Source organism: Cheilinus undulatus, linkage group 3 (assembly GCF_018320785.1).
Source record: "Cheilinus undulatus linkage group 3, ASM1832078v1, whole genome shotgun sequence".
Classification (NCBI taxonomy): Eukaryota; Metazoa; Chordata; class Actinopteri; order Labriformes; family Labridae; genus Cheilinus; species Cheilinus undulatus.
The window spans coordinates 19,744,651-19,768,868 of record NC_054867.1 but is presented as its reverse complement, the minus strand read 5'-3'; the positions used below and the strand labels follow the sequence as shown (position 1 = coordinate 19,768,868).

At 39.9% G+C, this 24,218-nt stretch overlaps 1 protein-coding gene across 1 annotated transcript in view; it reads right to left on the bottom strand.

The window, feature by feature from the left end:
- Positions 1–24,218, bottom strand: part of LOC121507148 (A disintegrin and metalloproteinase with thrombospondin motifs 9-like) — a 59,448-nt gene that overhangs the window by 17,759 nt on the left and 17,471 nt on the right. The window contains exons 16-30 of the mRNA XM_041783330.1: positions 23,991–24,086; positions 22,833–22,999; positions 22,478–22,607; positions 19,567–19,693; positions 19,250–19,460; positions 18,957–19,121; positions 18,091–18,252; positions 16,807–16,926; positions 15,017–15,124; positions 14,769–14,936; positions 10,778–11,026; positions 10,040–10,201; positions 9,661–9,837; positions 3,882–4,052; positions 557–733 (exon numbers count right to left, since the gene is read on the bottom strand). Coding sequence (XP_041639264.1) covers positions 557–733; positions 3,882–4,052; positions 9,661–9,837; positions 10,040–10,201; positions 10,778–11,026; positions 14,769–14,936; positions 15,017–15,124; positions 16,807–16,926; positions 18,091–18,252; positions 18,957–19,121; positions 19,250–19,460; positions 19,567–19,693; positions 22,478–22,607; positions 22,833–22,999; positions 23,991–24,086 — 2,390 coding nt within the window. The remainder of the gene's footprint in view (positions 1–556; positions 734–3,881; positions 4,053–9,660; positions 9,838–10,039; positions 10,202–10,777; positions 11,027–14,768; positions 14,937–15,016; positions 15,125–16,806; positions 16,927–18,090; positions 18,253–18,956; positions 19,122–19,249; positions 19,461–19,566; positions 19,694–22,477; positions 22,608–22,832; positions 23,000–23,990; positions 24,087–24,218) is intronic.

The window sequence follows — 24,218 nt, the reverse complement described above, 5'->3', positions numbered from 1 at the left end:
ATAAAATACATCTGACAAAATACACAAAAAGCAAAAGTATTTCAGCATTTTTTGTTTAAACATGCTTTTTTCCTGACCCAATATCCAGGGCACATTAGCAAACAACACCAATGTCATCACTTTTTTAATCAAACACTCTAATAATGTTACAAGCAAATCACTGCAGGTCTGACATGTTCACGTTTAAGAGAAAAGCACTGATAAATCTCCCCTTTAGGGAAACCTGTGGGTTGTTGACAGTAATGTAACACGTGTGCAATTACGTGACTTCTTTAAAAAATGATAAGCCAATCAGTATTTAGACTGGAGTTACTTCCATTTTGCGACGGTGAAAAAAAAAGCCTGATCATCTGATTTCCATCAGAGCCATGCGGCATCAGGAGCACAGCTCTCTCTCTCTCTCTCTCTCTCTCTCTCTCTCCTCCCCTCTGGCCTCCGACAGAGGCAGCCACTCAGACTTCAGCAAATATGACTGACAAAAAGAAACCTCTCGCCCTGCTAGAGACAAACGGGTAACGCTGCTTGTGTCAGCTCGCAGCGTTTTTCCTCTGCTTACCGTCTGCCACTTTCCCTCTTTCCACCGGTACCGGGAGGGACAGTCAGCGACCCGGCAGCTCTGGCTGGATGCCGGCCTGGACCGCTGAGGACAGCCGCTCTCCTCTGGGCTTCGTCGGCCTCCGAGCTGGCAGAACACCTCTCGACGCTGGATGCCGTCCCCACAGGATGCTGAACACTGAAAGCAGGGCAGGTAGGAGCTTTAGAGACTCTTATTCAACGGGTGTTATTATTTAAAGCCTACATTTATTGTTTTACTTTCTAACAAGAATTAGCCGGGCTCTAATTTGTTAGTATCGCGATACTAATTAGGTCTCGGAATTTGGCACTGGTAAGCTGTAGCCCATTTCTATATATTGCATGGTTGCCTTTATATTTATTTTTAAATGTGTTTAATTTTGGCCACAGACTTTGCTCCAAACTTTAAGTCATTTTGTGTCTTTTCACTTTGATTTCACTATTTTATTAAAGTCAGTATTAAATTACATGTAAATTAATGTAAATGCATGCAATCTGTTAGATGTATTTGTCCTTGATTATGATACATTGCAGTACCATTTTAGATGCCATAAATGCAATACATGGCAAAATTTTATGACTTTACTTTACTTTATTTCTTTAAGTATATAAATCCTACATTGTGTTTATCATAAAGTTACATGGATGTTTAGTTTTTTTCTACAGAAATGTGAAGAATTTCAGGATGTCTTACGGCAGTGATGGTTCTGTAAATCTGTAAAGGCTACAGCAGAAGTGTTTTCAATAAAAGTCTGTCTTTTCTAGTGTAGCTAATGCAGAACACATTTCTACTAAAAACCCAAAGACCAGGATAAAGATCTCTCTTTTGTTTTTTTGCCAAATACGACCAGCCTTCAATCCAAAAAAAAACTGAAACAATCAGATATGATCAAAGCATACTTTGCATTTTTTTTTACAACTTTGTATCCAAGCTTTGAGAATTAATATCTAACAGTAACTGTGCGTGTCTTTTCCTTTTCAGACAGAAGTTGATGAATCTGAACAACCTGCAAAGCACATAAGTTATCTCTGTGGCATGAATTAAAATACCCCTTATGTACTAAGTTATGTAGCTGCTTTTGATTCAGTTTTTAAATGTATTGTGCCAAAAAAACTGTGCAATAGTTTGTCAGACTGTGAGTACTGCTGTTGTAACAAGGGATGTACCCAATGCATTGGTTTAACATCAGGGCTAGCCAATATCTGCCCTTTTTACAAACATCTGCCTCTAGCCAAATGGTGTGGAATGAACTAACATCAGTTATTAATGTTTATCTGTTGTGTCATATCAATTCTGTGCTGACATCTGGTATATCTAGCCACTGAAACAAATATGAGATTTTTTACAAGGCAGAATAAGTGACCTGTGAGACAAACTCTGATTTGTTTCATGGTCAAATGTGAGAGAAAATGGTTTTCATACTAGGAGTCTTACACCAAAAGAAGTGATGGAAAAACATTGGTATCTGCATGAGCACTGGCTAAATCAGTGGTTCCCAACCTTCTATCCTTTACATCCTCCCTGCTTCAAAGCTGAGCACTCCCAAACATAAACATGAATATAAAAAGTGATACATATTCAATATTGTATATTCAAGTCACAAAATCAACATTGATTCTAATTGTTTCATCGATAAAACACATTTTCTAGCCCAAACACCTTTGATTGAACTAGGATCCGTGTCCACAGCCGGCTTTGTTGGCGCTGGCAGCACTTATTTTTCATTCATTGCCAATGTAGTCCAGCATTCTGAGTGCCCAGCGCCCTGTGCAGAAAAAAATGCCCTCAGTATCAGCTGATTTGTCGTGCTTAGAGCACTCGGTTGAAAGCTGTTAAAAGTTTGGAACAGTGCTGCGATTGTCAGTTTCACTTCTCCCTCACTTGCAAATCAAAATCAAGAAAGGTCAAGACTTCTGACAACAGAGGAAGAGAAATCGATCTGGCTTGTCTTGTTTCCAGGCCAGGGTAGTTCTCAGGCCTGCAGCTGCTGTCTATGACAGGATTCCTTTACATTGTATGCATGTCTTCTGTGTTATATTTCCTTGAAATATGAAAATATGAAGCACATAAAACAATTTAATACAGTGCTACAGATTCATACTGAGGAAAGTGGGATCCATTTTTTTAACGTAGCAACAAGGAACACTGGTGAGAAAATGAGGTAATAACACTTCGAGTGCTGACTACTGACACAGGCCCCTATGTAATAACTGTGTACTTTGATTTTAGTTCATATGTGCAAGTCTAATCTTGACAACTCTAGAGCAGACAAAGCCTAAGATCTTTGGTGCTATCCCACAGGGGGCCCTAGAACCTATGGGCTAAATTGTGATATTAAACATTATTATTGGACCTAATCCCTAATCATAATTGTACAGATTTTACATATAAAGAAAACAAAGTATCTGGACGATCCAGCTGAAATTGATCATTTCAGCAGCTCATGAATTTCTGGGAAAAAAAAGTCACAATTCTTTCATATATTTTGCAGCTTTACATATTTCCTTGTTGATCTAGTGCATTTATCATTGAAACTACTATACAGCCAGCTGCACCATGGGTAATCATGCTGTACTTGTCCAACAGCCTCACATGGAGAATCATTCTCTCCTGGCATGTGTCCTGCTCCACAGCTGTTCAGAGCAGACGCACATCCTCTCTGACGTATGGAGCACAGATGTGAGCCAGTGCTCTGCTGGGTGAATTCAGAGAAAGAGGGCATGAGAAAAGATAGGGGAACAGACATAGAGGTAGAGAGTAAAAATAGGAAGAATAAATACAGATGGGCTCTTTGCCACAGAGGGAAATATTGTGAGTAAATGTGACATGGTCAAGCTGGTGTTTCATCTTTATTGTTGGGCATTCAAAGGAAAGACAAACATGTGGTTTCCATCAGGGAGGCAAGATAGAAAGGTAAGGTGTGCAAAAAAAGGGAACAGTTGAAGAAAGATCAACAAGGAGAGTGAGGATGAAAGGAATAGAGGAGGAGAAAGTGAGAGCAATTAAGGATGCAACACAGATATTCTGATTTGACTTGAAATAAGCACAAGCAAAAGAAAAGGGTTCAAATCCCTCCTACTGTCATTCTGTTCTGTGCTACAACCAACATGTGATGTGTAAACGCATGCTGCCTTACTTAGCTGCCTGGCATGGTGCATGAATACAGCCAGGCATAGCTGCAGATGTTTTCACACGTACACACATACTTGCCTACAAGCTGGTAAGAATTAAGAGTGAGAAAAAAATGCCTACAAGTCTGGCAACGTGAGAACAAGAGTGGTTTTATAGGAAGGTTATAAAGTCCTACCTCTCCCCACTCGCCTGTCTTCCATTTGGGACATCTTCCTCCCCGGCAGCGCCTCTGTTTGCTGGGTTTGGGGGACAGGGGCTGGCAATTTTCCTCCGAGACAAGACGGCCCGACCCAGTGACACAGCTCACCTTACGGGACTTGAAACCTCTTCCGCAGGAGGCCGAGCACTGCAAAAAAAGTGAGAGGAAATGAGGTCAAATTGGAGGTTTAAGGTATGTTTTGTGTTAAACTGCAATGCACGCAAAAATTCAAATTAGAGTCTTTATTGTGTTTGGCTTTATTTGAGTCGAATAGCATGATTGGGATTGAAAGTGCATGTTTTGTTGAACATCAGCTTAAATTAGAATTTGACACATGGACATTTTTTAACATGTAAAAAAAAGAAGCTCCACGTGGGTAGCTAGTCCAATGGCAAGGCATGCATTATCAACCCGGCAGCAGTTGGTTTTACCTCCGGGTTCACTAAGTTACTGAAAGTCTAACTCATTGTGACAGGCCAACACACACACAGAGACACACAGCAGTGATAGAGGAGGGAGTGGAGAGGGGCTGGACTGTGCTTGGATAATCAAAGGGGGCGTTGCATATGGGGATGGATGGGAAGCGACAGACAGAGTTGAATGAGTGCGCGGCGCAGCGTGTGGTGCTGTTCTGACCAGCGAGGGACTGTAGCAGGCAGAAACACACTGTCACCTCTCACCCCATTTAAAAAGAAGAAATACTAACTATTTTGATACATTTTATCTTGTTGAAAGTGATGTTTACAATGCAATCATTAAAGACATCAAGATTATGGTTCTGTTTTGGTTTTTTTTTTTGCAGAGAAATAAAGGAAATGAGTCAAACCAACATCAAATGGTTCTTGTGCAAATATTTTGTTTCAATCTGAATAAAATATCCTTTATCCATGTTGTTTTTGTGTCTGTAGGATGGTGTTATTCATGCTTGGTGAATGTGGCTGCAAAGAATATTGAAAACAATTGTTTCAGATGAACTATGGAGACTAAGTGGGTCCTCACATGAGAAATTAAGCTTCCAGTAAAGCAGTTACTCTTCGGCAGTTTTCTACATTGTTCAGACTTAATCCCTTACCAGTTTTATATGCTTTGATAAAACAGCTTTTCCAGCTGTTGCAGTGCATTAAATTGTCCTCAGAAGGCCCTGAGAATCAGTGCTAATGGGTCACATTAAAGCGCCATGTGTTTTATAAGAACATGCAGGCTTCATTAGCTTTGCCTAAAAGTCCTCTGGGGTTCTGTAATTATCTCGAGCAGTTCCCTGATACAAACATCTCCACTCACACGTACAGGGACTTCACATTGCCTTACACATCAGTAATAACATACTATGAATGCAATTGTGTTTGCATCAGTTTTATTTGCAGGATGTTGAGCGGTGGTGTTTCTCATCGTTGCAGAATTAGTGGTTCAATCCTTGGCACTTCCTGTCTGCATGCCGAAGTGCTCTTGGGCAAGACATCAAATTGGATCCTGATGGACAGGCCAAGCGTCACTTTGTGGCGATTTGTTGGTCTTGGTGGAAAACTACAGTATGTAGGCGCAGGTCATCCACTGTGTTGCTATGTAGAACTTTAACCAGTCACCAGTTTGAACTAGACTGATTCAAGTGTATAAAGTAACATCACTGTACGAAAAAGTTAAAATTTTGCAAGTACAAAAATCCAGATGGGAGAGCCATGAGTCATTACCACTGTAAATGACACCATCCATACTTTCAGTGCTAAATTTGGGATCCTGGTTAGCTCTGTTTCGCCCTTCTCTTCCCCCATCCCCGCATCACAACGATTTCCCAGAAGTCTGTCTGTGCTGATGGGACGAACCGGGAAGGGGCCCCTCCCCTGATCAAACATGACCCTTGACCCACCAATACATCACTACATTGTCTAACTGGCTCCAAGCTCCCCTCCCCATTCATGGCGCTGTCAATGGCCCCAGCGTTACTACACTGTCATCAACCTGCATCCCAGAGAGAGTCCAGAGTAGACGAATCTGACAGGAAGGGCCACAAGAGGACTAGCTAGTCTGTAGCGCAGCGCTCGTCTGCAGGCGAGCTGGGGTGGTTACTAAGAGTGAATAAACGTAGCTATCGACATGAATGATAAATAGAGCTGTTGTAGATTGTAAACAATAAAACCTCAGTTAATGCAAGATGTCAACCAAGGCCCAGTGTTTTAATTTGGTTTTTGCTCTTTGGGAAGCCTGAAGGGGAATGGAGGAGACTTCCTTACTGATGAGCACTCTGTAATTACCGTAAAGCTGGAGTTGGTAATCTTAAGTTAGAGGGTAGGTAGCAGTAACTGCAATGTTATTGCTACTGCAACTGTATGTTGCAAAGCATGCAACTGTTAGTGCGATGTTAAGGGTTTCTTCTTTCTGTTAGTTTTCAGTTAGGACTGTGTAAGCTGCATACCAGTGAAGGTTCCCAAAGATTTATTATTAATTTCTTAAATTTATGTAAATGTTAGTATGCATATAAAGGATCTCTACTTTTATATTGAGCTGTTATAATGTGCGAAAGGAACCACCCAGAAATATCTTGCATTTTGGAGGAAACTAAATACTCAAAATTTTGACTGTGTCATGGCACTCAGACTGTAGAGTGTGGATTCAAGAGAAAATAATTTAATTTAAGTTACTTGAAGAGACATCCTGGCAGAAAAAAGTTATGAAATTAATAAGGCTGTCAAATTTTTAATCGTGATCAATCACAGGATTTCTGTAGTTAATCGCACCTTTTTTAATCACATTCAAAATTCCACTTTTTGCATTTGAAGCTGAATTTGTGTCATTTTCCATTTTTCTACTGTCTTAAACTAAGGGTATTTAACTTCTAGTTTGGAGAAAAACCTGCATTTATAGGTAGATTGAAGATTTTAACATGAACTTAACCAGAAGAGGGAACTTGTAATGCGTTGAAAATGGAAACAAGTGAACATTGAAAAAGAAATGTTTGATAACATGGTTCAGGTGACTTTTCACTGTCCAATGAGCTGTCTGTGAGATTTTTAAACTTAATTAAAGCTAAAATAAAGAATGCAGTTAATCACAGTAAAAAAATGTAGTGCACTAATTGTAGCTCGTAGTTAATTGTGATTAATTTGATTAATCTTGACAGCCCTAGAAATTATCCCGCTTACGAGTTGGTCGTTTATAATTGCGCCTCAGCAGATTTTACATTTAGATGGAACTCTTTTCCTCATCTCTCCCATCATGTTCCCCTGTCTTTCAGCTCATAAGGATACAAAGCTGCAAGTTATAGAAACTAAAGTGGTCTTTTTAATTTCACATAATCTATCCAAATACCCTAACTTTATATCTTGCTTCTTTGTACCTTTGAGTATGTATCAGAAAAATACTTTATTCAAATAAAGAAAAAAGCCTTGGATAGTACCTCTACTTCACTTTAATCGTAACCTTTTCTGAAAATGAACAGAAATCCAACAAATTCATAGAAAATTAAATATTGACATAACATTATAATGAAGTAACAATAAATACAAGTAATTACATTAATGTACAGAAATCTTTTTCAAACACAGACTAATACTGCCATTTGCGAATCAAAGACATTCAATGTACTTATTTCAAGAGCCTGTTGATATGGTGTTTGATCTGTACTGCTGTTTGAACCAAAAGGTTGACCACAAGTAGTCAAACTGCAATTAAGATGAAGAATGATGAATGTGCTGAGGTATTATTGTGCTCTACCTTCACTGATTCAACCTAGATTTGAATTAAAGCTACCTTACAATCACACACACATGTGGAAGTCATTACAACTGGTAGTTCTCATTAGTAAATGATGTGTGGTGAAAAAATGTACTCACTGCTGTGTTAACAGGCCCTTAAAATAAGGTTTGATGTCAGTACAGACATTTATGACCAGGAGGAGTTGACTGGGTGGGCTGCAGGAAAAAAAGCTGCCCCTAACCACAGATTCTGGATCAGTTTTCACTGTCCTCAGCAGGACCGTAAGCATTGAAAGGTGGGAGATGACATGCACCCTGGATCTGTGTTTAGGGCCATCAACTGAAATGGGTAGCCTAAACCACTCATGCTTAATGTCAGCCAGCCAAAACCCCTCCAGTGCAAGGGAGTGAAAGATACGGCAGGGGGGCAATCATAACAGAGGCTGAGGTAGACACATTAGGTTGGCTCAGAGTAAGAGCTCTGAATACAAAACACTATGAACTTCCCCTGTGGTCACAGCTATCACGTGTTCAAACAGGACATTTTAACAGCACATTCTCTTCAAGGTCGAGAAAGTTGTTTGATGGACATTAGAAGACAATTCCACATTGTTTCATCAAATCTGTGATCCACTTATCATTTCACTGATCAGTCTGATCAGCCCACTAACTGCTAATGCAAAGAAATAAAAAAGAACAGAAACAGGCAGCATTAAAAATCAATGTGCCATAAAAAAACACACAGCTGACCAAAATATGATAGTTCAATTTGATATATATGTATCTAACATCTCCCTTGTTTGGCCAAAGCACCGCTATAGTGTAGGTTATTATACTTTAATGGCTAGTTGAGTTGTGTTTTGTTCCAAGTGAGGTATTGTTGAGCATAGCATATTAAGCAAATCCAAGTACTTACTGTACAAAGAAAACATTAACCAACACAATATAAATACTCATATCAAGCACCTTTGGAGCAGAGAGCATTAAACGTATTGTTTTGGCCACACTAAGGAAATCTGGGTCAAAACTCTCTGCCAAACTGGAATACAATGGCTATTAGTTCTAATTACCACAAACTCTGTGAGACACTTTATTTCACAGTGCTGTACAGCTGCTGTTTGCTGGTGTTTACTATTGATACTGGACGTTTCAGGAACTTTTGAGTCAACATAGTCAGTGTCAATGTCATTCTGGACAAAACCAAAGTTGGTTTAATAGCAGAGGGTAAATACATAAACTGTAAAATAAAGTGTCAAAATAAGATTAGTAACTTCTCTACAAAACATGTGCCTTGAGACAAATTGAATTCTTAAAACAATAGCCATTTCAAAAATGTATATAGTACAAAGTTGTATAAAATACACAGCCCTATAACGTGGTGCTTTCATGTTCACAGCAGAACATCAACAATGTATAGCACCATATATTTGGAGTTCTCGGGCCATTCTTTGGATTATAAAGGAACAAGGCATCGTACTGTATATTCCTGATATACAAAAACATTCACCAGTATTTGCATATAAACAATGATTGGCTATATGTGCGAAAACAAAGAGCTAAGACACAAAATAAATCACTGTTTAAAGTTAACTCTATATACAAAAAGATAAAAAGGAAAAATATCTTAATAAATTATCTTTAAAAACAATATTTTACAAAACTATTTTTGATTGTGATACAAAGTGATCCTGAATTTTTCAAAATACTAGTACAAGGCTCAACAGTTGTTTGATAACTTGGACTGATAAAAAAAAATGCTCTTATGGTTACAGCTGTCACTGAAGTGTTTGTGGTGTTGTACTTTTTTGGCATATCAAGTGAGTCTATCTTTGCCATTTAAGTGCAACAGAAATAAACTTTTCCAAGGATCTTGAGGAAACGTTGATCAATTGCAGGCACCAAAGAATGTCAGGAAGTGGAAGGGTTAAAAGTAAAAGCTTAGTAGTGGGAGTTACATTCCTCCAATGAAGAAGCACCATAGATTGTTTGTGAAAGAATCAGACAACCAGTATTTGTAACGATGTGAGGTTGAAAAACAAGGTATATAGTAGTTTTTATGAGCGTACCGAGCTCCATGGGTCTGTGCTCCAGTGGGGGCTAGACGGGCACGGCTGAGTATTGCACTGCTCACGATCTGGTGGCTTGTCATGGATCTCGCAGCTCAGATCATTAAAACGCTCGCCATTTGGACGCTGACACACCACCAGCCTCGTCCTTATCCCTCCTCCACATGGCTTGGTGCACTGAAGACAGGAAGAAGAGAAAGAGAGATGGTTAATTACAAATAAAAGACAAAAAATTGTAAAGTTGTGAAAAAAATTAGGGTTTCTTTTCTCAGGAAAATAGATCTGTCTCATGGCAAGTCTAGAGAAAATGTCACAGAGGGTCAGAGGTATGGTAAGCTGTCCTCAAATGTAAATACTAGTAAAGTGGTGTTTGTCTTACCTCTCCCCAGTTGCCATAGATCCACTGTGGACATGGCCCTGACTCACAGGATCGCTGTTCACTGGGCCGACTGCGGTCTTCACAGCTATTGGCATGGTACCCATTCTCATCCTGGCACACTACGACGCGCCGCTGGAAACCTCCTGCACATGTGCTGGAACACTGTTGTTACAGAGAGCAAATGGTGCACACTGTCAGAAGCTTCACAAGTCTATAGTAGGTATTTACTGTATATAATTCACATTTTATAACAGCAAAAAGTCCTGAAACACACATAAAAGCAAACGTTTCAGCCTCTCAACTGGATCAGAATGTTTCTGTGTATGTTTATGGACATTATGAGATACACCTTTGCTGCCAATAAAGACCCAACTCCTTTCAAAATTAGAGAAAGATTGGGAACATATATTTCATAACAAATGTCTCCTCGATCCCCAAAAAAATGCTTCCTCCAGACAGAGGAAGGCTGAGTCACCAGAAATAGATTTATTCCCTTCCAACCACTTTTTAAAATTTTACATTATTTTTAAACAGAGATAGTCTCTAAGAATATCTAAGGAACATACAGGAAGAGATCCATGAGGCAGAGAGCCTCATTCTGCTCTATTCCACGGTGTTTTATCAAAATCAATAAAGCCTTGTTTAAAGATATAAGTGTGTCTCAAAGTCAAAAAGGAAAAAAGTGGTTCATTCACCACTATGAAGTATTTTAAAAGATGCTGGGTGCAAGAGCCTCACCGCGCCCCACGGTCCAGTTCTCCATTGGTGGGATTGGCTTCGTGGCAGATTGTTTCTGCCGCCGGTGTTCGGGGAGGATGGGAAAGGTCGAGAGTCACTGCTGCGGGTGGGGCACTGAGACATAGCACAGTCCTGCTCTGTGGTGGGACGATCATCTGGGTCACACTCACTCTCATTCACTTCTTGGTCACTAAAGTTGACACACAGTACCTGCCGTGTTGTCTTCCCCTGACCACAGGTTACAGAGCACTGAAAACACACATCCAATGGGTAAAGAGTCAATTCATAACAAAAATTGCAAATATTTATTGAATGTAAATGCAAAAATGATCATCAGACCTGGACATGTATTTTGTGTTTAAATAAGCCTATATGTAGGTAGCCCTAAATAACGAGTTGAAGAAATAAATTCCCAGATGCAGTCATGAACTACTGCAGGTCAATTAACTGAATTTTAATTTCAGATGAGATTTTGGCTTGATATGATCATGGAAACAAGATAAAAGAGATGAATGATTACTGTGCTGCATGCTGTGTTGTTTATACACATATTTTTTAATATATACCAGGGTTTCCGCTACATGTCATTTATTGAGGCACACTGCCACGCCAAAATGCCATGCCCTCAGAATTATGATCTTTTTATTTCAGATGTTAAAAATGTAAATTATATTGTATGAATGGATCCATATAAACATATAGTCTATATCTGCGCACATTTATGAACCATAATAAGAGTTTGAAATTGTAAACATGAAATGTGACACTGCTCTCTAACTTAATTTTGAAAAACCAACACCGGCGCCTCAACCTCCTGTCTGTCATCACACACAGACGGCTGATAAACTTTAATTTTGTTTAGTTTAGTACTTCCCTGATTATAATCCGATAATTAGCGGTAAACTTGAGTAGATATATTCATCATCAACTGTGTCTCATGATGGAGATGAGACGCTAGCGATCTAAAAATAGCTTGTTGTTGCAAAACTCCGGCGGAACTTTAGTTTCGTTTCTGTTACGATATGAGACTGGATAAAAACAACAGGGACGGACTGTCAGGCTCCTGTCAGGAGCAGTTGGGTGTGTGTCTGTGTGTGTGTGACAGACTAGAGGAGAGACAGTTGGTGTGTCCGTCCGTGAGTGTGGGTCGGTCTGGCAACAAGCATGAACGAAATAACGCTACCTTTTTGAATACATGAGTGATAGCTTAATGTTTATAAGTTATCATGAACGACTTTTATAGGCTGAGGCTTACCTTTGGCTCCTCTGGGATGAAATAATTGCAAGAGGATGTAATAAAAGCAGACTCCCACTATAGGAATCTTTCATTCAAATCATATCCCCAGGCTGTTGTCATTAGTATGATCTTAAAATGTTTTTGTATGTTTGTAAGGAGGGAGGCAAAGTAAAAGCATAAAAAATATCATTTTCATTTTAAATTTTTTTTGTGTGTGTTTATTCTGTTATTTAATTTTACAGAACTAAAACAAATGTCATTTTCTTTTAGTTTTCAGAATATTGACAATTTAACTCTTACCATTATTTTGACAGCCTTGGAATATCCATGTTCAACTTTTAGTTTAGGGACCTCAGTGATTTTGTATTTGTAAAAGTTGTGGTAATGTTACTGTATGTTGTGTTGAAATTTCAGTTTCAAAAAATCCTGGAGGAAACCCTGTATACCTTTCTATATATTTTTATAAGGGTTGTAAAGATTAATTGAGTAAATCGTGATTAATGAAGAACTTAAATAATGCACTACTTTTTAAATCATGATTAATCGCATGATTTATTTAAGCCATGTGAGTGTCTCCCTGCAGCCACAGTGACATAAAATAAGTCCATAATGTCCCATTTGACTGTAAAAAAACTCAAAAGTGTTCTGAACCATGTGTTATAAGGCATTTTCTCCTTACCATCTCCTTATATAATTTTCTATCCATAACAAGTTTCCGTGGTTAAGTTCATCTCATAATCCTTTATCTACCCATAAAACAGTTTCTGAAAGACAACACCAGCAGCAAAGCAGCAAAGTGTATGTCATAGTGAGGTAATTCTCTATTCCTGAAGTTATACTAACATAAAATAATATAATACACCATGCATTATAAGTTGAATTATGCTGTGAGTCAGGGAAGATGACTACTACATGATACACCTGTGGAGAAATAAATCTGTCACAAAATCTTGCCTGAAAAAAAAACCTCAAAATTTTAAAGTCCATCAAAAGAGGCTATTAGTATGGGTGCTAAGGGTTTTTTTGCATATACACCAAAAAAAGGGGATGATATTAAAGGACAGGTGGACCTACAGACCAGAAGATATCTGTTTCAGATATAATTTTCTCTCGTTTCATCTGTTCCTACAAAATACTGAGTGGTCACCAATCAAAGTATGTGACCACAACTGGCACTCATATCAGAGTTTCCCTGTCATGATCTACACCAATGCCTCAATGTCTGTAGTTTCTGTATGTTTGCTAAGGTGGATGTTTTCCCTACAAGACATTTAAACCCTTTCACTTGACGGCTGCAGTTAATGTTAGTTCTGATCGTGTTCCCTATTCCATCAAAATATGGAGGTGTTGATCCTATTCCAGCTGACATGCCATTGAAAATTTGTACTTAGGCCTGCTGAAGGCTAAATCCAGATGTGACAACAAACAAAAACGAAAAAGAGACTTATCCATGCCTTTGTCAAAATTTAATTTGAGGTACTCAAGACTTTGTGTTAAGGCTGCCAAAACAGGTCTCACACAAGTTTTACATGGCATGTTACAAACAGACATGGCTCCAGCTATGGCTCACGGGTAGGTATGTTGTTTAAGAACCAAAATGAAAACGTTCCTTTTCTGAGAAATAATGAAAAGTTCATCTACTGCCTTGGAGTTACGGTGTCTCACTAAGCTCCTCTAAATCAGAGTCCACTTTCTGTCTTGCATAAGTTGATCTATTATACTTATGCAACAGCTGTCTACTGTAAAACCTGCCTGGGATTACACTGTCCAGAGGTTTACACTGCACTGTAGCAACGAGCATTACATGGTTTTAGATACTTTCAGACAATTTTGCACATAATAGGTCAATGTATTTGAGGTAACATTAAATAAGGCTGTAGGAATACATACTTTTGACCGCAAAGGCTTAAACAAAATAGTGTCACATTAAAACTTCCTGTCACTGCAAGATTAAAGAAGCTTTTTTTGTTTGAGTTATTTAATTAGAAGTTTTAAGAGTAGGTGTGTATGCATGTCTGTTTATGTGTGTCTGAAAATACAGGACAGGCCTCTAAAATCCTCTGGCCTTCAGATGAACTATTTTCTTTTGGGAGGGTCAGTGAGTGTCTTTGGCTTGGTGGTACATGTGTGCTTGTGCACGCATGTCTGTGAGTGTATGGTGACCAGACCTGCAGTCTGGTTGTACTGTATCACCAAGACTCTGATGAGAAACATCTGTAAACAAGACTGGAGCCCCTCACCGGAGCCATTGCATTATAAAGCTGCAGAAACTTTAGCCTTAACCCAGTTCTCCCTCCTCCCTCTTTTTCACTGCATTCACTGTTCTTTTTTATCTTATACACTTGCCTTCCAGACGCCACCCTGTCTTTACTACTTTGTACGCAACACATCTACAGACGCTAATAGACAGGGTAGGTGAAAAGCATGCACAGTATGCTGACATAAATAAACGTTGAAAGAAGTACAACATCTGGATGGCAATATCTGATCTGATGGCATGCAATTGAGGATAAACAACAGTTCAGTCAGTATAATGAGATGCAGATTTGAAGGAATATCCTGATTGATTAAACTGGAAAATTCTTACCAAATGCATTTTTTCTGATACTGTCCTCTTCGAGATTGGTTGAATTAATAAACATTTATGTTAAGCTGCTTCACTCTTTCTCTATTCCACAATGTGATAATGAGAGGATGTGTGACAACTAGGTCAGATACATCTGAATAAACAAACAAGATGGGTGGTTCTCTTACCACCGTCCACTCCAGCACTTTCCACTGTCCGCAGGCCACCACTGAGCACACTTCCCTAGCAGGAGGTTTTGGTAGGTGGGCGCACGCCGACTCCTCTGCCACACCACCCTGGTTGTCACGGCAACTCACATACCGCATCCGTGTCCCTTTGCCACAGCTGGCGCTACACTGTTGTAATGATGAGAAAGATTTTAAAAACTGGAAAGCAACAGAAAGACATAAACTGAAGCTATAACAGGACAACTGACCTGCGTCCATGAACCAAACCGCCACTGAGTTTTGTGGGCCTGGTTGGAGGGGACTTTGGCCCCTGGGAGAACAGGATGGTTGCTGGGACACTGGGCCAGTTCACAGTCCTGTGGAAAGGAGGAGACATACACCCATTTATGCAGCGATTAACAAAATGAATACACTGTAACAACATCTGTCCCTGACCACAAAATACCATGAATATCAGGGGTTGCTCCTCTGACATGGGACAGTCATTAAAAACTTGAAACTATATTGCTTCAGCAGTGTGTTTGAGAGAAGTTGTGTTACACCACCACCCCATACCCCCTTACCAAAACAACACTAACAGGGTCCCCCCAGTCAGTTCAAACTATGGATTGTGGCAGTAAGCCACTCAGCATAAAGCCCTGATCCCTGTCATAACAGGTCATAGTGGAGTGGTATTCAGGCCTCCAATGCCAATGCTGGCGTGGTTGAAAACTCCACCCCTAATCCATCCCCTTGTCCCTCACCTTCCGCCCTTTCTCTTTTCCCCCATGCCCTCTGGTGCCCTCTGACCTTGCATCTCTAGGAAAAGGGCCTTAATCAGGTCCCAGAGGCTCAGAGCAGGTTCCACATTCCACACTCTGACTCCCAACAAATACAAATAGCTGTCGTGGCAGTCCTTAAAATAGTTCTTTGCACGTTTCCTGTGCAACTTTCACCAACCATGCATAAACTGAAGCCCCTTATACTGCATGCCCACAAGAACTTTAAGGCCTTCAGAAGACACATAATATACCAGAGTAGACTTAACTGTTCAGTCTTTATCACATCCATATGTGGAGGTGTTGCGCAAAGAATCTCCCTTCCTCATCCTCTCTTCTTCTACTACTAAGATCTCCATCTATCTATTCCTCCTTCTTCTTCTCGGCCCTGCATGGTAACTGGTGATGGCGGGACTGGCGGCCTGGTGGCCCACTTCATGGCTGGCTGGCTTGAATCACAACGAGGTGAGGTGACTGCTTCAGGGTCACTGACTCTGCCGGCCCTGGCTCCGGAATTAAGAGCCACTGTGACTACAGGGGGGCCCCATCCTGAGTCTGCATGCTCAGCCTTCTGAACTGGGTTTACACCCCACAGTGACCACACAATTTTTTCATTCAGTTCAAAATAGATTCCTTTGGTGTTTCTGTGTCTCTTTGTGTCAGTGAAATACAAACACAGCAAACTTACAAGCAGATATAAAAAAAAAAGGCAAATAACACCGCTTACATTCCTAAATGAGTTAGACTGTCCAACAGCCAACGTATTTTCAGGCCAAATTTCTAGTGGATAGATAAGAAAAAAAATTGTAAATTTTTGCAGACTACCCATTAAACCTTACATGTGATGCTGGTTGAAAGTTAGAGTAAACTGTCCTTGAAAAAAATGAAAAAGTATCCTGAAGAATGACACTCAAGTTGTCCTGCAACATTTGTGCTTTGTTTTGAGGATTCAGTCTGCAAGTTTTGTGTCTGTGTATGGATAGGAAGGCGTCTAAAACCTCCCCCTCAGTCTTTCCCAGAAGACCAGACAACAAAGTTTTATTGAGACCAGGTGGAAATAAAATGTGTGTCTGTGCATGTTTTAAGTGTCAGTCACAATGAACAAAGATGCTTCCTTCTCTCCTCACATTATAAATCAGTTTGAGACTTCACATTTGAACAAATCTTTTTCCCTTACAAAGGACACATAAAGAGAGTAATAACAGTTGGGATAAATAAACAAAGGTGCAGGACAAAGCAGGATTAGATACAATACAGTGGAAAGTAAAAACCTTCCTTACCTGGGTGTCAGTAGGCCGGGTGGCTGCATTACATTCAGTGTCATCCATGACAGCACCATAAGAGCCAACTACACACTTCACTGCTCGCATCTGGTAGCCTGGCCCACACGAGGTAGTGCACTGGGTTCACAGAGAGAAAAAAAGAAGAGGTGGAGGAACATTAAGAACAGTGAGCCAAATAAAAAAAGAGAACAAGGCAAGGATTGCAGGAAAAAACGACAGTTCATCTAAGCCAACAGAGTAACACTCATTAATCAAAAGAATATAAAAACACCAAACATCCTGAGATCAAATTTTCAGGTTGATAAAGTCCCAAAGATAAATAAAATACTCAAAACATTTTTTGCTGGTATGGATCCTAGTTGTCTTTTTCCACTGTAGCCGAGTCAGAGGGTCCTACTGCACTCTCTCTTCTGCTTCACTGCCTCCAATGAAACAGGGTCAAACTTGTGTGGCGGCAACTTCAACTACCATTTGATCACGCTTCATTAAATAACTTCAAACATACCTTAACATGTGCACATCGTCTGATGAGGGGGCTCAAAAATATCTCAAATTTTTGGGTGTCCAATTCTCTGTGCACAAATACAAATGAGGCAGAGCCAGACACAGACTGACAAACATAAACAGACACTATAAACTGTATGTAAAACACTGCAATGCTTTGAAGGACATGCCTATCCAGGCAATCCATAGCTTTTGTCTATTTATTTTGGCAGGATGTGCTCTGTGTCTCAATGGGCGTGAGAAAAGGGCACAGGGCTAAATGATGAGCTTAGCTTATCTCTGTCCTCTCATTGGTTTACATCTGTGAGAATTTATCTCACAAAAAACTAATCCTAAATGTCAGCCCCTGTGCTACTCACCATCAACTGAGTTGCCTACTATAACACTGTATAGAGGCAGTGGCTGTGGACATACATATCTTCTTCAGCCCCTTAAATGTCTTAAATACATCTTATTTTCTAAATTTGAAGACTTACATTAAGCATAAATGTCCAGTATGTTTTTGAATAATCAGCATTATTATTCTCCAGATTAATCTTAAAAAAAATATTTAATGGTTCTGTATGACAAACAGCAAAATCTCAAATTAAGGACATGCTGTTACTTTGTTTTTACATCAGACATAAGGCAGGAATTCCCCTTGATCTGTTACCTCTACTACTCCAACGTACCCCCCCACCACAAGTTACCTTTTCATTTTCACACTATTTCTGCCAACCATTGACATCCAGGGCAAAGTAAAGAATGTATTACTAAGACACTATTTTTAACACTCACCTGTCCCCAGGGGCCGACCTGCCAGGAGGCACACTCCTGCTGCTGGCAAGTCTGCACAGATTCAGGTTTAGATGAGCCACAGAAGCGGTCATCTAAACGGTCCTCACCAAACTGACACCATGTCTGGCGATGCTTATAGCCTTTCCCACATGTCACAAGGCACTGAAAGAAATGGTTTTGGAGAAAGATTTCTATACAGTATACAAGAGCAATGATTGCTGCCAGTCAAAGAGCCTGCAAGAATTGCACCTCATGACAGAGGGAGATTGTTTGGTGTTGTGGAAAGCACTACATGCAGATCAAAACTCTTATGGCAATAGTGTTTTTGTGTTACAGTACAGTGCATATGTATCCAGTGCAGAGTAGGTGTTTGTATTTAGCAGCACCACATGGGAGATCTGAAAAATTCTTGGAATGCAGGCCAAATCTCTCAAAGCACCTCACTCTGCAGCGTGTAAACTGTACAGCAGTTAAGAACGATTTTACCCAGCAATCACAGATTTCCCAACACTCACTACAGTGAGGAGGGGAGTAACCCTCCATAAGCTTAGACATGCACAATCAACACTGGGATTTTACATTTGACCCACATCACATTTTCACATGTTGGCTTAAAGTTACAGTACCTAAACTGGAGCCTGTTTCTCTTTATACTGACTCAAAGCAGCTACCTAAACACCACATAGTTGTTTTAAAAGATACACATTTGTTTGTTTTAGCCCAATGTAACTGTGTTGCAATTAAAGGCAAACATTTCAATGATATATCCAATCATCATTTCTCATCTGCTTAATCTATTCCCTTTCTTCATATGAACCACTTTCTGCTGTTTGTAAGTTTCAGAGAATACAATGAGCTGAACTAACCTCAGACCAGTCTCCCGTCTTCCATTGTGGACAGAGGAATTCATTGCAGGGTTGGACGGTCAGCTTGTCCCTTTGACTGCATTTGCTCTCATCACCGCCAGCCTCAGATGCCTTTCGACACACTGCCCCTCGACGGCGGGTTCCCCCTCCACAGCTCTTTGAGCACTGCAGCAAAATCAAACGTTTGAACATCAGAAAGTGTAAACATGTATACACAACTCCGTATAAACTTTTTGACAAACATGTGGCTCATGATAATACACAAAACCTCAAGTTTCCCACAACAATCTTACCTCTGACCAAGATGAGTACTCCCAGCCACCAGGATTACAGTCTCCATGACAGCCTTCTTTGTCATCAGGCTTGCGCTGACTGCTACAATAACGGTCATCGACTTTTTGTGTCTTCCCATCTGTACGGCTGATTTTGGCACAGTATATTTCCAGGGTACGATATCCCAGTCCACACTGAGCTGTGCACTCACTCTTACGAGCCACATGCCACCTGCATCAAAAGTAATCAGGAAAATCTATGTCAGAAATGACCAATGCCAAAAAACTTGAATTATTCATAATGCGACAAAGGGTTTGGTTTAATAGGAATTACAAACCTGAGTTCACATTCAGTGTTGCATGACTCAGTGATGACAGCAGGCCGAGCTGTACCATGACACCTTTGGTCTGACACCACAACCCTGTCAGACTCTCTGCTACAGAGAATCTTTCGCTTACGTTCTCCTGCAAAGACACATTGATGCAAACAAGATAATGTGACAAGATAATAAAAAACAAGAGTGAAACAATTGCAAGGATTCACACACAAAATAAAAATAGAAACATGGCATCACATTATTGTATTTTTGTTAATGCTAATTCTATAAGCGTACTTGGTGCATGTTAGAGTTGTCACAATACCAGAAATTTGAATTGTATAACTTTGACATTACTAGTTAAAAATCAAACGACAGACACCTGCTATGATACTACAGCAACAACAATGATCTTGTGGATGCCAAAAACTGCTTAATTTCGTAAAAAAGGTTCATGTTCAAGTTGACACTAAGCTAGACTTTCCTGTATAGGACCAACACTACCTCTTAATCATCATCAATAAACCACAAGAAGTATATGCAGGGATTCTGCTTTCTGTCTGTAAATTATATTCATTTTTCTTACTTAACTCATTTTTTGGATGTCACTGTTTGTGTCAACACAGTCTGGCTGCAGACCATACATTTCTGATGGCCACACTCAGACTGTTTATCTGAGACGCCCCACATCTAAGAACAGATATACACGTTAAAGCTTTCGAAATAAAACTGGATTAAACTTCCATTTAGGGTAAGGATTAAGATGAGGGTTAGGATACCAAAGGGTAAAAGTCATTTAAAGTCGGGTAAAACGTTTAATAAAGCAGTAAGCAGTTGGCTTACAGGAAAAAAGCGTGTCCTCCATGAAAACATTCCAACGCTGCCAGCTTAGTTAACATAGCTCCATTAGCTGCATAAGCTACATAGGTAACGGGGCTAGATAGCCAACGGAGGTAAAGCAACCCTATCAATACAGCAATATCAGCTACAAATTTATGTTATTTGTGTAGCTAAGTTAGCTTAAGCAATGTTTGTAGTGCTCACATCACTACAGCTGCCTGAACTGTAGATAATCAAGCTACAGGGCTAACATAGCTAAAGCTAAGCTCACAAAGACGCTACGTAAGCTTTGCAGTATTGTTAAGTACGTAGCTACGTTAGCCTAACTTGGCTACATTGGCTTCTGTAGTAACTTTTAGCGCGTAGCTAGTGAAGCTAACCAAGCCAAAGCGAGTCACCATTAGTGTAACTACTTCTAAAACGGGTTCATACCTAATTTTAGATTAGACCTCTTATCTTACCTTTTTCTCTTTTTTTTAATGAAATGTTGCTTAGACTGTAATGTTTGCAATGTGGTTATTTCCTGAATGTAACTGCAAGACTTTGTTTATGAGAAAAACAACTGTTTTGTTTTTGTTCTTGTTTTTTTTTTTAATCCAAAACTGGAAATATCTTGTACCAGCAAATTAAAGCATTAACTTTCTGAGGCATTCGGCAACTCAGATGAAAGGACTGTGAGAGTGGCCAACAGAAATGTAAGGTATGCAGCCAGACCCCTCTCGTTTGTGCAGGGCTGTAAAGCTGTCATCAGTCTGCAGGGTGGGATGTAAAGGAAAACTTTTAGGGACCATGAGGCATGAGACTGTCTCTCTCCTCTGTCTGTAACAGACATTAAAATTAGCGTGTTCATCTTTAACAGACACTAAATGAACTAAAGAAAACGTATTTGCCAAACTTTTAATGAAACCGTCGGCTAGGGTAGAGGCTGTGACGCAGACTGGAGTGGAGAGAGGAACACAGCTTGCAGAAAGAGGCACTTTCTTTGCATCAATCAAACAAAATCTGGATCTTCCTCCTTGTTTGTGCAGAGCTGTTTAAATGTTTATAACATCTTTAGAGTTTAACTGCTGAGGAACAATCAGGAAACAACATCTTTTCTTTCCACTCTGTTAGCAACAGGACACCAGCACGCTGCTGTATCTCTCTATGCTCACAGCATCTTTGGGATTTTATTTGTTTCTTCTCCAAAACGTCAGTACTTTTGGTACTACCAAAAATAAATATAGCAGATATTGTATCATTTAAAGCATGTGGTAAATTACTGAAGTTAAAGTACTTACAATTTTTACAACCTTTGTGCAAATTAAATTTTAAAAGGTCCACACATACTCACAGGTGGAGTTTCAAACTAAAGTTCAATGACTTGATCCTCAAATGGATCTCCACTGAAGTAACTGACTCATCTCAGCTCCTATAAATCAGAGCAATTTGTTATCCAAGTTACCAAAAAGCTTCCTCTGGTACAATATGCTGTAGAACTCCATAAGCACCAGTAACAGTATGTGTGTTTTTTCCTTAGTTCATGTGTCACATTGCACTTAAAACTGGTTACACAACATCACCACTAGGGGAAAAAGTTTCTTCTGAAGGGAAGTAAAATTCCTATTAGTATCTTGCCAACAGAGTAAAATAAGGAAATCTAGAAGTGCGGATGAGCAGACATGTTTTCAGCTTATCCTGCAGTGTGAACTAACTGGTTTCTTATTGGAATTTATTGTTGGTTATTCAAGCAAGGCAGTGTCAAAAAGGAAAAAAAAGAAAACTCAGAGAAAGTGTCTGAATCATAACACATGGCAGGTTTTCGAGTTTACCTGCAATCTGCCACTACACACCCACATACTCTGACATTCATGCAAAAGAAGGTAATCTGCCACTGTGTCTCACAAGGTCAGACCATAATCACTTCTTCCAAACCTATATGTCTAGCATGAACCTGTCAAGTTTAGACGGACAGTCCTCTCTACCCTTTGCCTGGCTAGCCCATCCTTCTCACATCTCCTAACTCCATGCCATATCAACTTTACTCTCAGCAAACAATTCATAATACACTCTTATAACCTCACTGTGCCAACCCCTTGTGCCTCCCCCTCACCTTGGCATAGACGGCTGCACTCCTGCCAGGGCCCATAGGCATCCCAGAAGAACTGCTGTGGTTTGTCCTCTATGGGGATGTTAAAAGAGTACCTGACATCTGGGTTGTAAAGGTTCCCCACAGACAGCACCTGTGGAAAATACAGGCAATGTGATATGCATTATAATAGAGTAAGATGAGGGGGGCTTTCAACATCATGGATCATTCATACCTTCAAAAGTAAAAGCTTTATGAGGTCAAGACTTTGTCTTATATAAATCACAAAAGATCCAGTCATACCACTGCTTTTAAAGCCAGTTCAGCCTCTCACCTTCTGCATGGCATTTCAAACCAGCCTTAACTGAGGACAGCTTACCTGGACAATGATCTCCTCCTCAATGCGCTCAGTACAGTTGATCCTCTCAATGACATGGTCAGAGCCACTGTACTCTATGACGGCATTTCCCACTTTGATTTCCCTTTTGAACATGCTGACCACAAACTCTCCATTAAGCAGGAACTCTCCACGGCTATTTGATATGGCTGCAGGGACACAGAAGTCAGCAGTCACTATGATTGATCCCAGTTAAACAGGGAGTACTACAACATACAACAATATATGTTTGGATTACTATTCTTATGACATTGACTAGAATACGTGAATAATATAGCAGTTTCTCTTTGACAGAGTTGCTTAACATTAGGGATTCTAACATTTCATTAGGCATGTTCTATAGGAAACAGAGATCATAAGGGTAAAAAATCCCTATTCCCCAACAAATCCCATCTAGGGGTGTCCCATTCTGTTCTACAGCCAGTCTGCTGCACTTGTTCACCCTAATGCCATTATGGAGCTAATTTCCTGCCTTTACTTTCCTCGCCATTTCACACATCACACTAATATGACTGTAGTGAGTGGCTCTTTCTTCTTCTAAATCATCTCTACTTTGTGTCCCTTATGACTTTGCCCTTACACACAGCTTAACATGCAGTATTATCAAGGAAACAGGCAAATGTAGAAACACAACAACAACAGAAATGTGCAGGTACACACTCTCCACCTGCAGACACACACATGTTGACCTTGATGGAATGGTAGCCAAAGGGCTTTGTGAGCTCAAGTGTAAGCATGCTCTTGCCAACATGTAGACTAATAGCTGACAAAGCAGCTATTAGTGTACAGCAGTGATATCCAGACTGACAGATAGGCATATGGTACAGAACGTCACACATTTACAAAACAAAAGAAAATACACACCTGCTAAAACACACATGATACACACTGACTTTGCTGGAATGGCAGCCACATATCTTATGGCTCATTAAAATGTTGGTGTGCACACTTTCTGCCAACTTCCACATAACACTTTGCAGTATCTATACTAAAAGCTGAATGGGTTCATTCACAGAGACAAGGATGCAGAAACACACCAGTAGGGGCTGAAGGGAAAACCTGAACCTGGTGCATACAGAATATAGTAAAACAGTAAAACTGTTAGAAAACAGTAAACTCCTCAATTCCTTGATGTCTTACCGAGGTAGTTGTCATCATCTGGTTTCCCTGAATAGCTGTGTTGACGCACATCGATATTTGTAGCACCATTGGGTATCCGCACAACTTCATTATAACCTGCAAATGTTATGAGTGATGGGTTTATATTATTAGTAAAGTGAGTTCTATGCCTATAGTTAAGACACTAGAGCACATAAACATTATTTTTAGGGCTGTCGTACAGTGAAAGTATTTAATCGCAATTGAGTT